Source organism: Otolemur garnettii, unplaced genomic scaffold, assembly GCF_000181295.1.
Source record: "Otolemur garnettii isolate 467f Iridium unplaced genomic scaffold, OtoGar3 scaffold00082, whole genome shotgun sequence".
Lineage (NCBI taxonomy): Eukaryota > Metazoa > Chordata > Mammalia > Primates > Galagidae > Otolemur > Otolemur garnettii.
This window is the reverse complement of record NW_003852477.1, coordinates 5631115-5651305: the sequence shown is the minus strand read 5'-3', so window position 1 is coordinate 5651305 and position 20191 is coordinate 5631115. Positions and strand designations below refer to the sequence as shown.

The 20191-nt window shown below is 37.9% G+C and overlaps 1 protein-coding gene and 1 non-coding gene across 2 annotated transcripts in view; both read right to left on the bottom strand.

Moving 5' to 3' along the window:
- Positions 1–20191, bottom strand: part of TOPAZ1 (testis and ovary specific PAZ domain containing 1) — a 94116-nt gene that overhangs the window by 37263 nt on the left and 36662 nt on the right. Inside the window, exons 10-12 of the mRNA XM_003794508.2 lie at positions 18959–19110; positions 18665–18757; positions 12263–12378 (exon numbers count right to left, since the gene is read on the bottom strand). Of these exons, the coding sequence (XP_003794556.1) occupies positions 12263–12378; positions 18665–18757; positions 18959–19110 (361 nt within the window). The remainder of the gene's footprint in view (positions 1–12262; positions 12379–18664; positions 18758–18958; positions 19111–20191) is intronic.
- On the bottom strand, positions 5356–5494 carry LOC111726846. The gene has a single exon (XR_002774532.1). It is a non-coding gene; the product is annotated as a U4 spliceosomal RNA (small nuclear RNA).

Genomic DNA, 20191 nt, shown 5'->3' with positions numbered 1-20191 from the left:
GCAGTACAATTAATCAAAGAATGCATCTTAACTATCAATGTGGTTTTGCCCTCTTAACAGTAGCTTGTGTATGTTAACAGTGAAGAAGTGTGAAGAGCAAGTGGCAATAAAATCATGAAAGGAATTTTTTACAGCTTGTTGAGAAGTGAATATTTTTCCTTCCAAGAAGTGGTCCAAAGTCTAGAAGAAATGGTAGTTAGTTGGTACAAGGTCTGATGAACATGGTGGATGACAGAGAGTTTCCAAGTCCAGCCTCTGTAGTTTGAGCACCATTGTTTGTGACAGCATTATCTTGCAACAGGATTGACCTGTCTCTGTTGACCAATCTCAGCTGCTAATCACAAGTATCCTCATCATGTCATCCATTTAGTTTCAGTAGACATCTGCTATAATTGATTGGCCAGGTTTCATGAAGCAATAGTGGATAATATCAGTGCTGGATCATCAAACAAGACACCTGTAGCTTTTACTGATGAATATTTGGTTTTGGAATATCTGTGTTTTGACACTTCATCTTCAGCAAAGCATTGTATCAAATGCTTGCAATTGTCAAACATAATCCATTTTTCATCACACATAACAATATGGTGTAGAAATGGTTTGTCCTCATGTTGTGACAGCAAAGAAAGGCAAACTTCAAGACAATTTCTCTTCTGATGCTCACTTATTTCATGTAGAATCTATCCATCCAGCTTCTTTACTCATTGATCTATTGGAAATGGCCCAATATTGTTGGAATAGCAACATCAAACCATGCTGCTAATTCACACTCAGGTTGAGATGAATTCAATTCCACTACAGCTTTCAGCTTATCATTATCAACCTTGGTCTCAGGTCACCCACATGACTCATTTTCAATATGTCCAGAACAGAACTTCTTAAACCATCAAAGTACTGTGCATTCATTAGCCACATCTTTCCCAAATACTTCATTGATATATCAAGCTGTCGGTGCTGTACTGGTTCTATGAAGGAACTCATATTCAAAAATAACAAATTTAGATCGGATCAAGATGGCGGGCCAGAAGGATCGTTCTGCTGAGCTCTCCTAGAATAACTGGGGAAAAAGAGAGAACCCAGCATTACCTGGTGTGGGGACCTTACCCAGAGTCATAGCTCAGGGAGCACAGCAAGGAGGTGAGGAGCTGGATACAGCATATGATCCCTAGTGGTGGCAATCTGATGAATTAGGCAAATGATCATAAAAGGAGTTGCAAGATTGGCTGCCCCCCCACAGAGGTCCGGGACAGGATGAAGCCTTTCCAGAGTTTTCAGTAGTTGGGGGAAGCTGCGCAGTGAGTGGAAAGCCTGGAGGAGTGGGTGCACTTGAACAGTATACAGCAATCAGATTCAAAAGCCAGTTGGAGTGGATTTGCCATAGCTTTGGTGACTGGCAAGGCAGCCATACTGAGAAGGTGTCAGAGGCTAGGGGGCTGCCATTGTGTGGGAAGGTCATGAGAAGGTCTTAGCAGGGGCTTAAAGCATGGCCATCTTAATTACGCCTTCTGGGATCAGAACTCCACTATTGGGACAGGCTGAGGGATTTCCACACCCCTGCAGGAACTGGAGTCATTGGGCACTATGGGACCTGCCCCTGAAGGATTCTGGAGAGCTTTAAGATTCCAATCCAGGGTCTGAATGCTGAGGAAACAATCAGGTGATCACTGAAGGCAACTAAGTTTGGAACAAGGACCATGGAAGTTGCTGGCTGTGCTCTCTGTTTCCTAAAAAAACAAAAACTACAGCACCGCCTGGTGTCCCGCTGACATACTGCAACATAGTGTCATCAACAGCAAGGACTTTTGTTTGAAACAAAGGAGGACAAGGAGGTGAACAAGAAGAAAGAACACATGAAGAGGAACCAACAGAAAAATTGGGGCAATATGAAAAACCAAAACAGAGGAACTCCCCCACGGGACCATGAGGAAGCTACTGCAGAGGACTCCACTTATAAAGAATTAATGGACTTGACAGAAAGGGAATTTAAAATATGGATATAGATGATAAAAGGAATGGACAAGAATATGGATGGACAGAACCATTAAGTCAGACAAGAGATATGTAGAATATAGAAAGGAATGGCGGAGCTTAAGAAAATGAAGGAGACAATCAGGGAATGCAAAATGAAGTGGAAAGTGTCAAAAAATAGGTTAGACCATGGAGAAGAAAGAACCTCAGAGCAAGGGGATAAAATTTTCAAGTTAACACAGGTAGTTAAAGAGGCAGAAAAGAAGAAAGGGAAAGCAGAATAGGCGGTTAGAGAACTACAAGACTCCATGAAGCTTTCAAACATATGAATAATAGGGATTCCTGAAGGGGAAGAAGATTGTCCGAAAGGAAAGCCCTACTTCCATTGGAGAACACACCATGAATGGAGACTATCATAAATGAAAACTTTCCAAGTTTTACTAAAGACCCTGACACACTCCTTTCAGATGGTTATCGAACCCTGGGTCATCTCAAATCAAACAGAGCCTCTCTAAGACACATTGTAATGAACCTGTCCAAAGTCAAGATGAAAGAAAATGTTCTACAAGCAGCCAAGAGTAAGTGCCAACTGACCTACAGAGGCAGAGCCATTAGGATGACAGCAGACTTTTCAACTGAAACCTTCCAAGCCAGAAGAGCATGGTTATCCACTTTCAATATTCTTAAAACAATTTCTAGCCCAGAATTCTTAGAATTATATCAATTCTATTATTGATAATAATATATCAATTATTATTCAACATTGTACTAGAAATATGAGCCAAATGCAATTAGATAGGAACACTAGGAGGCATAATGGCAAAGAAGAAATAAAATTATCCTATTTGTAGATAGCATACCTAAGAAATCTTAGAGATTTGAAGATCAAACTAAATCAAATAATAAAGACTTAAAAGTAAAGTAGTAGAATATAAAGTTTACAAACAAAAATCAATAGCCTTTATACAAACAAAAAACAGTACACAATGGTACATAAAACCTCATTTATAATAACACCAAAAATATTACATACTTATACAAGGAAAATTATGAAACACTCCTGGAAGGCATGAAAGTAAACTTGAACAAACAGAAAGACATTTCCTGTTCTTGAATAGGATTACACAACATTATGAAGATGCCATTCTTACTAAATTAATTCATAAATTTAATGCAATTAATATAAAAATACCAAAAAGCTACTATATGGAGTTAGGAATTTGATACTAAATATATGGAGAGGTATACATGCAAGAAGAGCCAGGAAAACAGTGAAAAGGAAAAACTGTGAAAAAGGATTATCCCTACTAAATATTAAAACATGGTATTACTGGGGCAGTGCCTGTGGCTCAAAGGAGTAGGGTGCTGGCCCCATATACCAGAGGTGGCGACTTCAAACCCAGCCCCGGCCAAAAACTGCAAAAAACAAAACAAAACATGGTATTACTATATAAACAATGTGGTACCAGGGTAGAACAGACAAACATTCCATTGAATAAAATACAAGCCTACATGAAATTTAGCTTATAATAAAGGTTGCATCTGAAATCAGCGGAGATAAAGATGGACTTTTAAATAAATATTGCCTGGAAATCTGGATAACCATTTGGAAAATATAAAACTGGATCCATACCACACAACATACATAAGAATAAACTCTAAATATATTAGAAACCTAACTGTAAAAATGAAATCCTATAAGCAGAAGAAGAAAGTGTGGGTAAGCTTCCCTAAAACGCTGGTGTTGGGAAATTATGACTCACAGCCAATAAAACATAATCTTGTTTCAAAACTGAGGCAATTAAAAAAAGATTGAGATCTTAGATTATCTGAAAATGAAAGTTTACACATGGAAAAAAACACCAGAAAGTCAAAAGACAACTAACAAATCGGGGAAAAAATTGTAATATATGCTACAGACAAAGGTCTAATACCTATAATATATTAAGAACTCCCAAAGCCTAAGAACAAAGAACCAAAACCCAATACAAAAAGGGGGAAAAGAAGAGACAATTCTCATAAAAGGTGTAAAAATAGCCCTCACATACCTGAACAGAAAATGTTCGACCTCATTCATAATGAGAGAAATGTAAATTAAAATGCAAAAACACTCCCTGCCATCTATTAATAATAGATGACTAGCAAACACCAAAAAGCATTTCAACACGTTATAGTAGAAAGCTATGCTGAAAGAGGCAATCTCATGTGTTCCTGATGGGAACACAAACTGCTACAATCCTCCTCGAGAGAAATTTGGCAATATCTTAACAAAAGTTATATATGTATTTACCTTAAAAATTTTTTTGAAATAATTATAAGCTCATAGGAATTTGCAAAAATAGTACATAAAGCCCCGTGTACCCTTAACTTAGCTTCTTCCGATAGTGACATCTTACATAACTGTAACATAACACCAAGACCAGGAGACTGACATCCGTACAATACTGTTAACTAGACTACGGACCTTACTCAGTTTTCACCATTTTACATGCATTTGGGTATGTGTGGTTCAGGGACAGTCCTGTCCCTGTTCCTTGGCAACTACTAATCAGTTCTCTACCTCTTAGTTTTATTATTTTGAGAATATTATGAGATATATTATACATGATATCATGTAGCATGCAGCCTTTTGATATTGGCTTTTTAAATTCAGCATAATTTCCTTGTATCAATCCAAGTTGTTGCAGATTCCAATAGTTTCTCTCTTTTTTTTCTTACTATTCCTTGGTATGGATGTACTATAGTTTTAAATATACATTCATTTATTGAAGGACATCTGTTTTTTTCCTCCAGTTTTTTGCTATTACAACAAAAGCTGCTTGTGTACAAGTTTTTATAGGACCCAAAGTTTTCATTTCTCTAGGATAAATGCCCAAGAGTCCAACAGCTGTATTTCATATTTGCATGTTTAGTTTTTTAAGAACTGCCAGACTGCTTTTTAGAGTTGCTGTACAATTTTATATTTCACCTACAACATATGACCTAGTTTCTCCACATCCTCCCCAGCATTTGGTGTTAACACCATTTTGAAATTTAGTCATTCTGACAGACATGTGGTGATATTTAATTATGGCTTTTCATGTGCTCATATGCTATCCATATATCTTCATTGGTAAAATGCCTTTTCATGTCTTTTGCCCATTTTTTTTTTCTTTTAGTACTAAGTCCTCATAGAGCACAACCTGTGGGTCATGACCCCTTTGGGGGTTGAACGACCTTTTCACAGGGGTCACCTAAATATATCCTGCATATCAGATATTTACATTACGATTCATAACAGCAGAAAAATTACAGTTATGAAGTAGCAAAGAAAATAATTTTATGGTTGGGGGTCATCACAACATGAGGAACTGTATTAAAGGGTCGGGGCATTAGCAAAGTTGAGAATCACTGCCATAGAGACCGTCAAAAATTGCCAATACTACGTTGCAAGTTGTTACTGTGGGCTGTTGGGAAGAGTTTTCAATTAGCAATAATGGCACTCATATAAACCTCATTGGCTACAACACGGTCCCTCCTCAAAGGTTCTTTTGCTCATTTTCTTTTCTTCTTTTTTTCTTGAGACAGGCTCTTGCTCTGTTGCCCAGCATATAGTGCAATGGTGCCATCATAGCTCTCTGCAACCTGTGACTCGTGGCCTTATCAAGCAATGCTCCTGCTTCAGCCTCTCAAGTAAACTTACCACATGATTGATTTTGTGTGTTGATCTTTATGCTGCAACCTTGCTTCACTCAGTGATAGCATTTTTGGGGGGCAGATTCTTTGGCACATATGTACAAGATGCATCTAGTCCATCTGTAAGTAGTGACAGTTATATTTCTTCATTTTCAACCTATTTGCCTTTTACTTTCATTTCTTGCCTTATCATGTTGGCTAGAATTTTTAATACTGTGTTGAATAAAAGTGGTACAAGTGAACACCCCTACTTTGTTCCCAAGCATCCAGTCTTTCATCTAAGTATGATGTTTGTCATAGATTTCTTTTTCTTTCATGAAGTTAAAAAATTTCTCCTTTATTTCTAATTTGCTAAATTTTTATATCATGCATGGATGTTAAATTTTGTCAAATGCTTTTTCTATACTCATACAAATATGTTTTTCTTATGTTGTTAAGACAGATATTCAGATATTGAACCAACTTTGCCTTCCCAGTGTAAACCCCACTTAGTCATGGCATATAATTATTTTTATAAATTGCTGGATTCAATATGCTACTACTTTGTTGAGAATTTCTGTAGTTTTCTTCTTTTTATGGTAGTCTTTTTATCTAGATTTGCTATCTGGGTAATACTTGCCTCAAAAGATGCTTGTAAGTGTTCCTTCCTTTTCTATTTCCTGGAAGAGACTGTAAATCCATACTGATTCTTCTTGGTATGAGTCATAGAATTCTCCAGTGAAACCATCTGGCCTTTGGGATGTATTTTCTGGAAGCTTTTAAATTATAGATGAAATTTCTTCCATAGTTACAAAACTATTAGATCATATTGCATAGATTTTGGTATCCTGTGGTTTTCAAAGAATTGCTTCATTTTATCTATGCTGCTGAGTTTGTCAACTTGTTCAAGGCAATCCTTTAGGATCCCTTTAATGGCTCTGTATAGATATCCTGTCTCATTTGATGTTGGTAATCTGTGGCTATTTTATTTTAGTCCTGCTAAAAGTTTATCAATTTTATTGGCCTTTTCACAGAAATAGCTTTTAAAATTAATTTTCTTTATCACCTTTATGTTTTAAGGCTTATTGATTCCTGCTTTTTATTATTTTCTTTCTTGTGCTTGCTTTGAGGGGCTAGAGTACAATGGAATCATAGCTCACAGCAACTTCTAGCTCTTGGGCTCAAGCGATTCTCCTCCCTCCACCTCCCAAGTCGCTGGGACTACAGGCACCTGCCACAATGCCAGGCTATTTTTTTGGTTGCAGCTGTCATTGTTGTTAGACAGGCCCAGGCTAGATTCGAACCTGCCAGCTCAGGTGTATGTGGCTGGCACCTTAGCCACTTGAGCCACAGGTACCGAGCCCATACCTACACTTTCTCTGTGCTAACTGCTTTTGAATCTGACAGGAGACTAAAAATATGCCAGCCTCTAGATCTGCCATAGCTGCCACTGCCCCAAATGGGAAGAGCATATGGCTCAGGGGGAGAATACATTTAATGTTTGGAATAAAATACCAATATATCCTATCCCAGAACTATATTCTAGATGAGTTGTATTTTTCTCACAAAAATTCATTTCCTAGGTAGTCTAAAAATATATTTAACCTAAATAGTGTTAACATTTTCATTGAAAATATAAATACTGTTAATCATCAGTAGCTGCAAGAAAAAACTCATTAATGTCAATGCTGGTGCTTCAAGGTGAAGTAGTATTACTTAGAGCTACATTTCTCTGAACTGCACGAAGACATCTAGGGCACTATAGCAAACTCACTGGAGCACCAGAGTTTATTTTAAATTTTCAAATGACATCTGTCAGACACTGCACAGATAGGCAAACTAGAACCTCTATAATTGACCACCTCCCTACACTGACCACCTCCTTAAGTTGATTTTCATAGATCAGACATATACCACAGGTACTTATGGAAGACTATATATATGTATGTATATGTGTGTGTGTGTATATATAGTCTATACATTGACTACCTCTGTAAGTTGTATCTTGACCACTTGGACTTATACGATATTATAGTAGAAGCTATACCACCCAAGGGACTGTAACAAACTTGTCAACATATAGAGATGGTCAACATAAGGAACTTCCCTTGAGTACATGTGGTTCATGTCTGATCCCTGAAAATTAGGTCAACTTAAGTAGTTGGTCAAATGTGGAGAGTGGGCTGTGAGGTGACAAGGCCCCCACAGCCTGGAGAACATTCAGGGAATGAACCCCCAACTTCTTCTCCTCCATTCCCAAAACAACCATATTCCTTTCTTCATGCTCCCTCTGCCAGAAGTCACATAGCTCTTTGTCTAGTTAACTATGCAGAGATCCTTGTGATCTTTCCCTTCTTACTTCTTGTCATATGTTAACGAAGTTGAGTAGAACCATTAAGTCATATAGTTCTTCCTTTGCTTTGTTAACTATGCAGAGATCCTTGTGATCTTTCCCTTCTTACTTCTCCTCATATGTTAACAATGTTGAGTAGAAACCATTAATAAGATGATTTGTCATTTACATCTTCGTATCATACTGTAAGACCCAAAATACGTTGTTTGTTTATGCTATTTCCCCATATTGTCTATGCTACTTTCACTGGACAATCCTGTACAGATACTATAACATAAAGCAGATTTTGTGCTTTGGTGCTGGCTTCAGCCATTAGCTCAGTCAGACCTCCCGAATCCTATCTTTTGTTTCTGTGTCTTCTCTTTTTTTTTTTTTTTTTGAGACAGAGCCTCAAGCTGTCCCCCTGGGTAGAGTGCCATGGCATTACAGCTCACAGCAACCTCCAACTCCTGGGCTCAAGCGAGTCTCCTGCCTCCGCCTCCCAAGTAGCTGGGACCACAGGCGCCCGCCACAACGCCCAGCTATTTTTTTTGGTTGCAGCCATCATTGTTGTTTGGCGGATCTGGGCTGGGGATTTGAACCCTTAGGTGTACGTGGCTGGCGCCTTAGCCAGTTGAGCTATAGGCGCTGAGCCTCTGTGTCTTCTCTTATACTGTATTTTTCTCATTCCCCACCAATTCCACTCTGGTTCGCTCACCCTTCCCGCACTGGTTTGCAACAGTCAACTATGGAGGTTTTACTATGATTCATGCTCTATAAACTGACCAGTTGAGTCTACTATACATCAAGGGGTAGAAAGTATGGGCTTTGCCCCTTAGTTGTATTGAGAGAGGATACCTGAGAAGGGTGAGGTCTAGGAGAACAGGTCTGCTCAAGGAGACTACAAGGATACATCTTCAGGGTCCTCTCCATGGTAACTCAGCTCTTGGAAATTTGTAAACTTAACTTCCTGGAACTTGGAAATTTCGAGTTCTGTGAGGGCTGGAATAGCGTCTCCCACTTAATTCAAACTGGCCAATGAAAAAGGTACCTATGGGTTGGAACTTTTTGACTGCAGATAAAAAGGGAAAGACCAATCCAGAAGCCAGTCGGGGAGTGTGGCCATTTGGAATTCTTCTATGCCATAAGCTCTCGGCTGGTGAATCAAGCCCTTTCTCTTATAAACATAGTATTTGGGTGTTCTTTCTCTCCATTGGACCTCGTCTTCCTGCAACAGTATTATTTTTTTCTTTAGTGTAAGTTCTTCTTCCATGTTTTATTATTTCTATGTATTGGATTAGGCTAATATCCTATAGTGTATCAAGTGTTGCAGAAAATTTTTTTAAAGTGAAGGACTGTTCTGAATTGTAAGTTCATTCTACATATATAATTACTGAAAAAGTTTATAGTTAATTAAGAAATGATGGCCCAAAGGAATGAGTTCAGAGCTAACATTGAAGGAAAAGGCTGATCTACATTTTCTGGAAAGCAGCAGCCAAGAAAGAGGTAGAACATTTTGGGGTCACAGTTAACATCCAGAAATGCAAACATGAGTACTTGAAAAGATACGGTGAAGAAAGCAGAGACCTTCAGCAGAAAAGGAGGAAAATTTCTCTCAATGAAGTCAATAAGGCCACATTAATCTGGTTCAAACAAATGAGGCAGTTAATGCCCTAATCTCTAGGGCAATGATTTAAGAACATGCTAAAAAATTTGCACAGAAATTTGGGGTGGCAGATTTCTAAGCTTCAAGTGGTTGGTTGGAGAAATTTAAACTGTGACATGAGCTCTCCCAGAAACTCTTATGTGGTGAATCTAATGGAGTTCCAATAGAAGTTGTGGAAGAGTTCATCAGAAAGTTCCATAATCCAACTATGCATTAATGTACATAGTTACCATTCAATAAAAAAAAAAAAAAAGAAAGTTCCCAAACTTCGCCAGGGGCTTCAAAGATGATGACATATTTAACATGAATGAGTACAGACTCTTTTTGAAGGTGATGCCTGACAGGAGCCTCATCATGAATAGTGTCAAAATAAGTGCAGAAAACTTTCCAAAGAACATTTCATAGTTCTGCTTTGTGCTAGCTCAACTGGAGACACAAAGCCCTTGGTGATTGGTAAATTGGCAAAGCCATATGCATTTAAGCACCTGAAGCCTAAAGATCTCCTCCTAACTTGGAGATCAAACAAATGCACACGGATGACTGGTACCCTATCTGAGGAGTAAGTAAGGGATATTGACAGAAGAATTAAGAATAAACAATCTATTCTATTGACAGTAGATAACGGTCCTGGCCACCTGCAAGTGAATATTCTCATAAATGTGACATTGAAATTTCTGCCTCCAAACATGAGGCAGAAATCCAACCTCTTGACCAATACATCATCGAAACATTTAAAATGTACTACTAAGCATAGCTCCTGCAATGGATCATTACTAGAACACAAACCTGTGGTCTGTCTATGGAAGCAACTTCATCTGCTGCATCAGTTAATGCTCTGGATGCTGTCCAGAGAGATCAGTTCTGCTTGGAATAAAGTTCAGCCAGAAATGATAAAGAAGTGTTTTAAGAAAGTGAGATTTGGCTCGGCGCCTATAGCTCAACAGGCTAAGGCACCAGCCACGTACACCTAAGGTGGCGGGTTCGAATCCCCAGCCCGGACCCGCCAAACAACAATGACGGCTGCAACCAAAAAATAGCTGGGCGTTGTGGCGGGCGCCTGTAGTCCTAGCTACTTGGGAGGCGGAGGCAGGAGACTCGCTTGAGCCCAGGAGTTGGAGGTTGCTGTGAGCTGTAATGCCACAGCACTCTACCCAGGGGGACAGCTTGAGGCTCTGTCTCAAAAAAAAAAAAAAAAAAAAAAAAGAAAGTGAGATTTGTCACAACCAAGAACATGATGTTTTGGCCCCATTAGTCAGTCCATCTTCCATGGCAAAATTAGAAGGAGTAGATTTTGAAGGTTTCCTTGCAATGGATGATGAGATGGCAACCCATAATGAACCTGACCCAGAAGCAATTTTCCAAGTGATAATGACCAAAGTACAGACCAGCATAAAAGTGCATGAAGTGGAAAAAGCAAGTTAGGATGACACAGAAATTGCAGAGATTCCAAAAGAGGAGGATGTCAGACATCTGATAATGCAGTTAAAGTCATTTGTTGTGGAAAAATGCCCAGATGTGCTGAATGATGTGGCCAGAGTTGAGAGTCCTTTCTCTGCTTACTGTATATAAGAATAAGAAACAGACCAAGATTGACTCTTTTTTCAGAAAGGATGATTAAACCATGAGAAAATACTAAATGTATTGATATGATACTGTGTATAATTTTATTGTTTTGATTACGTATGATTTCATATGATATTTTCTAATAAAAGCTGTATAGGAAAGTAAAGTACAAGTATGTTAGTTTAGTAGGCCTAGTTCCTTATGTTGACCACCTCCATATGTTGATTAGTTTGTTACAGTCCCTTGGGTGGTCAAGTTACAGAGGTTCTACTGTACTATAATTAACTTGTTTGGACCTAACTACTTCATAAAGAGAACTGTTAACATATTTCTTTTGATGTAGGGGCACTGAACCAAGTAAATTTGGAAATTTCTGCATTAGAAGTAATGAGGAATGAGCTAAAAATAGCCATGGAAGTTCTCTGTTGGAGATTTCTGGGCATTCAGAAGGACTTCAGTGGTTGATACCATTTGTTCTTTATCAAATCTAATTTCATTTATAAAATTATAGTTTCTTTAAATACATAATTTGTACATGCTTTTCTTGGTATGTTATACTTTAACACATTTTTTAAGTCATGGCTTTTCTTTTTCTCAATACAAGTATATTATGATACTATTTTTATAATTAACAGAGGTTTAAAAAAAAAAAGCCATAGGAGGCCCATAAGCTAAATAGAGAAAAAAAGAGAGGTATTAAGGCATTTTATTAAACAAACAAGAAGTGAGAGAAAGAGAAAAAAATTTAAGATTATTTGTATACATATAATAGCGTGCATTAAGTAGAACAAAGTAAATGGTAAAATATAAGATAAAAGACTCCTTTTATACACGATGATCTAGAAACTGAGAGAAAACAAGGTACTGAGAACAAGCTGAGGCTGGCTACAGGCAGCCTAAGATAGGCATAGTAAAAGATGGAAGAAGGGTTTATGGCACACAAATTATCTACATGTTTGGGCATATAAAAAGTTATAAGTGCTTTACCTTCAGGTGACACTTAGAAGTCCCCACCTATGTATAACATATATATGTATGTATATATATGTGTAAGCCATAATTATAATAATTTTTCTCACCTGGATTTCATTTCCAGAACTGCAGTTATTTCTTGTTTGGAAGCCTGTACTTGGTATAAGAGCTTAACAATATAGCTAAAGTGTTCTGAGTCAAGCATCATCCCAGCTTCGATAAGCTGTAAAAGAGAGAAAAGAGGAGTCATTCATATAAAAATGTGAAAGTACTGAGAAGTCAATGTGTATGAAACAACTAAGAGACTGACACAAAAAGTGAAACACGCAGAGAAGTAGATTTAAAACTCATTTAAAAAACTTGAAGCATATTTCCTTCAAATGTTTGAGAATCGCAAGAAGATATCCTACTTTAACAATTAATTAATTAGTTTTTTTTAAGAGACAGTATCTTATTTTGTCGCCCTTGGCAGAGCGCCATGGCGTCACAGCTCACAGCAACCTCCAGCTCTTGGGCTTAGCTGATTCTCTTGCCTTAGGCTCCTGAGTAGCTGGGACTACAGGCACCCACCACAATGCCTGGCTATATTTTTGTTGCAGTTTGGCCGCGGCCGCGTTTGAACCCACCACCCTCAGTGTATGGGGCCGGTGCCCTACTCACTAAGCCACAGGTGCCACCATTACTTTAAGAATTTAAAGTGAATAAAAATAATTTTGCAATTAAAATTTGAATTTTCTTTCTATTATCCAAGTCATCTCAACCACTTTATCACCCGCACCTCTTATCTGGTACTCAGCATGTCTTTGAGTATAGCACTAGTGTTCATAGCTCATCCCTCTTTATACACTTCCTGAGTATTGTTCCTATACTTCCCACAGAGCCATGGCCAGGGATGAATTAGTGATTACTTGTTAAATTAATAACCAGGTGACTGTCTTCTTACACATAACACAGTATTTGATTTAAAAATAACAGTTCAAAGATTTTTCTCTTTCATTCACATGACTCCTTTCTTGTCTTCTTCATGCACCTCAAAATCTAATGGAGAGTGCCAACAGGGTAGGATCTGGATGCTTCTTGGGGTGCGAATGGATGGATGTGAGACAGGCCTTCTTTTTTCCAAGGAATAACATAATCCTGGAAGGGTGGGAAGGTAAAAGGTTGTGGGCTGTCAGTCTTATTAGTTTAGTTGCTCAAACGTTTCTGTTGACTTTGGTCCAAAGGTGTTATGAGTAGGTCCTCTGATGCTAACCTGGGCACAGGGTGACACTGGTGGGATTAGAGTTTAGAATGACTCAATTGACTGGTGATTGAAATTCTGTGAGCAACATTTTTGCTGACAATCTTCTGTGGTTCTGTTTTGATTTTCGGAAAATTTCCCCTTTTAAAAAATTACTTAAAATGTTTTTGAATGTTTGGGAGAACATATGCTTTACTTCCCCACTATAGATATGAAAAGAATACTAGGAAATAAGAATTTGGGGCAGGATAATAAAATAATAGCAGAGGAGAGTGAAGGAGAAGGCACCTATTCCAAGATATAAGTCTCTATGTGAGATGCTGTAATTTGGTTGTCAGAATTATAATTGATGTGTATTTTTAGAAAGATTCTTTTAGTGAAGGAGAATAGTAACAAGTGGCTGAGAGCTTGTCCCTACCTTTGGACTCTCAGGAAAACTGTCTGCAATGTTGTAACACTAGGCCCTGTGAATGGATCCTAGAAAATCCATCCTAACCCACATGATTAAACAACTTAAACTGAAAACAGTTTTGATGAAAGTAACTGTAAAATAATTCTTTAAAGCCTATTCTAAACATTAATCTTTAATCCTTCAACTCTTTATAGCAGCTCCTTTGGACTTAAAACACATTCAACTTATTTTAAAAAAGGAAAATAGCTCCTCTTTTAAACCCACCAACCTGGGGTGGTACCTGTGACTCAGTGGGCAGGGCGCCAGCCCCATATACAGAGGGTAGCGGGTTCAAACCTGGCTCCAGTCAAATTGCAACGAAAAAATAGTTGGGCGTTCTGGCGGGCGCCTCTAGTCCCAGCTACTCAGGAGGCTGAGGCAAGGGAATCACCTATGCCCAGGAGTTGGAGTTTGCTGTGACCTGCGATGCCATGGCACTCTACCGTGGGTGATAAAGTGAAACTCTGTCTCTGCAAACAAAACAAAACAAAACAAAAACACACACACACTAAAAACCTACCACCCCCAACACCTTAATAAATAGTTTTCCAAACTTTATAGAATAAAGGAGTGAGCACCATGATTATTTATTGACATGCTCTATAACTGAAAGAACCACTGCTGGTCAATCTGCAGTCACTGACTACTCAATGACTTTTTTTTTTTTTTTTTGAGACAGAGCCTCAAGCTCTCCCCCTGGGTAGATTGCCATGGCATTACAGCTCACAGCAACCTCCAACTCCTGGGCTCAAGTAAGTCTCCTGCCTCAGCCTCCCAAGTAGCTAGGACCACAGGTGCCCACCACAATGTCTGGCTATTTTTTGGTTGCAGCCTTCATTTTTGTTTTGGCGGGCCCGGGCTGGATTTGAACCTGCCACCTTAGGTGTATGTGACTGGCGCCTTAGCCACTTGAGCCACAGGTGCCGAGCCTACTCAATGACTTTCAACTAAATGGACAGAGCCCAACGATAAACAAACCTGCCAGTGGATAAGTCAGTTATCTGGGTACAGATAGAATTAAAAAATTCTGACCTTTAATACTGCTCAAACACAAGGGTAAATATTGATTTTTTAAATTTTTATTTATTATTATTTTTTTGAGACAGAGCCTCAAGCTGCCCTCCTGGGTAGAGTGCTGTGGCATCACAGCTCATAGCAATCTCCAACTCCTGGGCTCAAGCGAGTCTCCTGCCTCAGCCTTCCAAGTAGCTGGGACCACAGGCGCCTGCCACAATGCCTGGCTATTTTTTGGTTGCAGCCATTGTTGTTTGGTGGGCCCGGGCTAGATTCAAACCCGCCACCTTAGGTGTATGTGGCTGGTGCCTTAGCCACTTGAGCCACAGGCGCTGAGCCTATAATTTTTTTTTAAATGAACTATGTAACTACCTAAAGCAATACAAAATAAGATGTTAATTCTCCTTTTTCAATGATATGTTGATTGGATGGGTAGTACATGCTTGAATAAGTAAGAGAAAAAGCATCTTCTATAATAACATAGTTTTATCATCACTGAACCCTGCAGTGTCAACAGAGCAATTGGTACTGGTATTAAACTTCTAGAAATGATGGCTCCTTATTAGTCATTCAAAAATCAAAGTCATTGTCTTTGTTAGGTATTCTCTATTAAGGGTAATTTTATTCGGGCAGTAATAACTGCATTCTGCAGAAAGCCAAGTTATTCAGTATCAGACAGTTTATGAGATCCTCACGGAGATTTTCTATAACTACTATAGTTGAGTAGTAACTTGTGATTTGAAAAAATTTCTGGGCAAGTAATTCTGTCAAGTTTTATAATGTGAAACTAGAGGTATTCACTCAAATATTTGTTTCTCTGCTAAAGTGGTTCCAGTGTTGCTTCTGAAAGAAAACTGGGGATCTACTATCAGGCCTATTCTAAAGTAGATGGCTGAGTAGTACCAAACACTAAGAATTTAAAATTTCAATCTGATTAAAAAATCAGAATAGACATTCCTCAAAAGATACAAAAATGATCAACAAGCATATGAAAAAAATGCTGAACACTACTAATCAGAGAAATGTAAATCAAAACTACAATGAGGGCTCGATGCCCATAGCACAGTAGTTACAGTGCCAGCTGCATACGCTTAGGCTGATGGGTTCAAACCCGGCTGGGGCCAACTAAAGCAATAATGACAACTACAACAATGAAAAAAAAACAGCCAGGTGTTGTGACTGGCACCTATAGTCCCCAGCTACTTGGGAGGCTGAGGCAAGAGAATTGTTTAAGCCCAAGACTTAGAGGTTACTGTGAGCTGTGATGTGACAGCACTCTACTGAGGGTGACATAGTGAGACTCTGTCTCAAAACAAAAACAAAAACAAACAACAAAAAAACTACAATGAGGTATCATTTCATCCCAGTTAAAATGACTTCCATCCAAAAGACTGGCAACAACAAATGCTGGGAAGGGATGTAGAAGGGATGTAAAGAAGGACTCTTGTACATAGTTGGTGGGAATGTAAAATAAGTATAGCCACTATGGATAACAGCACGGAAGTTTCATAAAAAACTAAGAACTACCATATGACCCAGCAATCCCACTGCCAGGTATATGTCCAAAAGAAAGGATACAGTATATCAATGGCCTATCTATACTCCCATGTTTACTGCAGCACTATTCACACTAGTCAAGATTTAGAATTGACCTAAACATCCATCAGTAGATGAATAGATAAAGAAAATGTGGTATAGGTACACAATGAAATATTATTTAGCCATAAAAAGAATGAAATCCTGTCATCTGCAACAAGATGGATGGAACTGGAGGAGACATGATGTTAAGTGAAATGAGCCAGATGTAGAAAGACAAATTTTGCCTGCTCTCATTCAAAAATTAAAACAAATGAACTCATGGAGAATGATGGTTACCAAAAACTGAGAAGGATAAAGGAGAACACAGAATAAAGTGGTGATGGTTAACAGGTGCAAAAATACAGTTAGAATGGAATTCTCTCTCTCTCTCCTCCCCAACTTTCCCCATTTCTCTCCTTCCCTCTGTGAGGACACAGAGATACAATGGCTAGCTACAAGTCAAGGAGAAAGCCCTCACCAGAACCCAACCATACTGGCACCCTGATCTGGATTTCCAACCTCCAGAATTGTGGAAAACTGTTGTTTAAATCATGTAGTCTAGGTGGTCATCTTTGAAGTACTCCCCTTGGCCATCTGGTGACTCTAGTGATATTCAGCAGTGAGGTATATGGCTCTTTTTCTACCATGAGTTCACAAACTGAATTGTCAGACCTCATATAACAGCTCTGCTGGCCATTCCAGAAAAGGAGTTCCAAAATTGCTCTAAAGAGTAGACTAGGTGCAGGCATCAGTGCTTAGCTTCCTCAGGGTAGCACCTCAAAGGTGACTGTAGTGATATTCAGCAAAGAGGTAGGTACCACTTTTTCTAGGATGAATTCAAAATCTTAATTGTCTGACCTGTCACTTTGTTGTGGTAGCTCAAGCCAAGTTGAACAACCAGCATCCTTTTCCCTTTGTTTTGGAAGCAGCTTTCTTTTGGGATATTACCCCTTCTCAATTTTATCTATAATTATTTTTATCTATTTATTTATTTTTGAGATAAAGTCTCACCTTGTCACCCTAGGCAGAATGCCATGGCACCATAACTCACAACCTCAAACTCTTGGGCTCAAGTGATTCTCTTGCTCCAGCCTCCTGAGTATCTGGGATTACAGGCATCCACTACAATGCCCAGCTATTTTTAGAGATGGAGTCTCTTTCTTGCCCAGGCTGGTCTTGAACTCCTGAGCTCAAGTAATCCACCTGCCTTGGCCTCCCAGAGTGCTAGGATGGATTATAGGTGTGAGCCACATTGCACCCATATATTTTTTTTTCAGTTTTTTAATTCAAAGTTTTATTTACATTTAGGTGTTTTTTTTTTTTGTATTATGAAGGAATTTTAGCATTCATTTTTAAACTATATATGGTACAAGAAATTTCATATAGAAAATAGTTACAAAACAAGAACAGAGAAAAGATACAAGAAATTTTATGTACTGGAAACAAATATTGCTACCCATGTATAATGCACATCCTTATTTTCCCTTAAAACTTTGCGCAAAAAAGTGTGCATTACACGTGGTAGAAAAAAATACAGTTAGAACGAATAAAATCTAGTATTTGACAGCACAACAGAGTGACTATACTCAACAATAAATTACTGTGTATTTTAAAATAACTAAAAGAATGGAATTGGGACATTATCATGAAGAAATGATAAATGCTTGAGGTGATGGATATCCTAACTTCCCTGATTACACATAGTATCAGGGAATGACTGTATTAAAACATCACACGTACCCCATAAATATATATACCAATTATGTATCCATAATTAAAAATTAAAAATTAAAAAAATCTTTTAACATATCTTTATGAGAGCCATAAACATTCATATTTATCTTTTGTTTAGTGCCAGAATTAAAACTAATTCCTAGCTACCATGTTTCTATTTTCTTGTTTTGGTCATGATTTTCTATTTATAGTATATTAGTTTGTTTATATTTGTTGTAAATAACCTTTTCTTTACTCATCTTTAAGGAGTAGAGATGAAGACAGTTTACACATCAGAAAGTCACCCTGAGTGCTTGGAACTACTTATTAAAGAAGGTTTGTCAGTCACTCAAGTCTGTTTACAAACCCTATATTAAGAGAAAAAGAACATTTCTGGAAATAGAATTTTTTGGCACCTAAAGTGTGAATAAAAGGCAACTCCAGGTTATAAATGAAAACAATTATTTTCTTGATTATTCACTAACTGAATAAACAAATAAAATAAAATCATACCTTGCAAAAGACATCAATTAAAGCAGGTACAGCATTCCTTAACTTCATAGTTGCCACATGCTCAAATATTTTTAGTAATATTTTCAGAGCAGGCTGGATAAAACAAAAAAATCACACTCATTTTCATGTCTTCTTTCAGTACACCTTAAGTTTCTCAAATTCGTTTATGCTGAAAAACACAAGTGTTCGCTAGGAAGTATTCAACAAACAGAAATCTAACTGCCAAATGCAAACAAAAAACATAACAGAGAAATTGACTTAAAATATTTAAAAATATATTTGCAAATTACTTACCAGCATTTTAACCATTACGCTGAGGTTCACTACCTGAAATACTTCTTTCAATAAACAATGTTTGAGTAAAGAATTTAGAAGGTCATTTAGCACTTGTAAATCAAAGCGTACACCCGGGGGAAACTTTCTATAGTATTCCATAAATATGTTTACTGAAAACAAAAATATATTAAAGTCATTTTATGTTTTAAAATATTCATCTTCCCTAAATTAGACAACTTTTCTACATTTAAAAATAAAGTAGTATTAAATTTAAAGACTTTAAAGGTATAAGTCTGGTACCAGAAATAAATGAAAAAAATTAAAGCAAAAGCCAAAATGGCAATAACATATGAAATTAAGCATGTTCAACACTAGACTGGAAGCTAATTCATGTACTATCCACAATGAATAGGTCCAGACTGACAAATACATCATGATCTCAATATGAACTTTTAAGGAGTCAGAGAGTCTTGAAGTAGTGGCCTGGGTACATATGCAAAATTGTATAATTTGATGATGAATGCAGACTATTTTTTCACATTCTTTTTGTTTTAACTACACCAACATGTTGACCTTGGGGATGTTTTTGATATCAGTCTATGATTATGATCATTCTACTAAAACTATAATAATACTCATTTCCTTTGAGAAAGTAGTTAATTTTGATACATTTCCTTCATCTGTTTTCTTTCTTATTTTTTTGAGATAGGGTCTCACTCTGTTGCCTAGGCTAGAGTGTAGGGGCATCATTATATCTCACTGCAAACCTCAAACTCCTGGGCTCAAGTGATCCTCCTGCCTTAGCTTTCCTAGAAGCTGGGATCACATGTGTAAGCCACCACACCCATCTAATTTTTATGTTTTGTGTTTTTTTTTTTTTGTAGAGATGGGATCTTGTTCTGTCTTGGGCTGGTCTTGAACTCCTGGCCTCAAGAGATCTTCCTGCCTCAGCCTCCCAAAGTGTCAGGATTATAGGAATGAGCCACCGAGCCTGGCCTTTCATCTATTTTCTATATAACCCTTAAGCATTTCTAATTTTTTCCCATTGATTTCACTAAAATTATTTTAACTGAGATCATTTTGTTGATCCCCTTTTTGCCCCCACTTTCAAAATTTCTCAAGTCAAAATTGTAAACCTTACCTAAAACTGATTTAATTAAAATTACTTCTGGTTTCGGCTCGGCTCCTATAGCTCAACCGGCTAAGGCGCCAGCCATGTACACCTAAGGTGGCGGGTTCGAATCCCCAGCC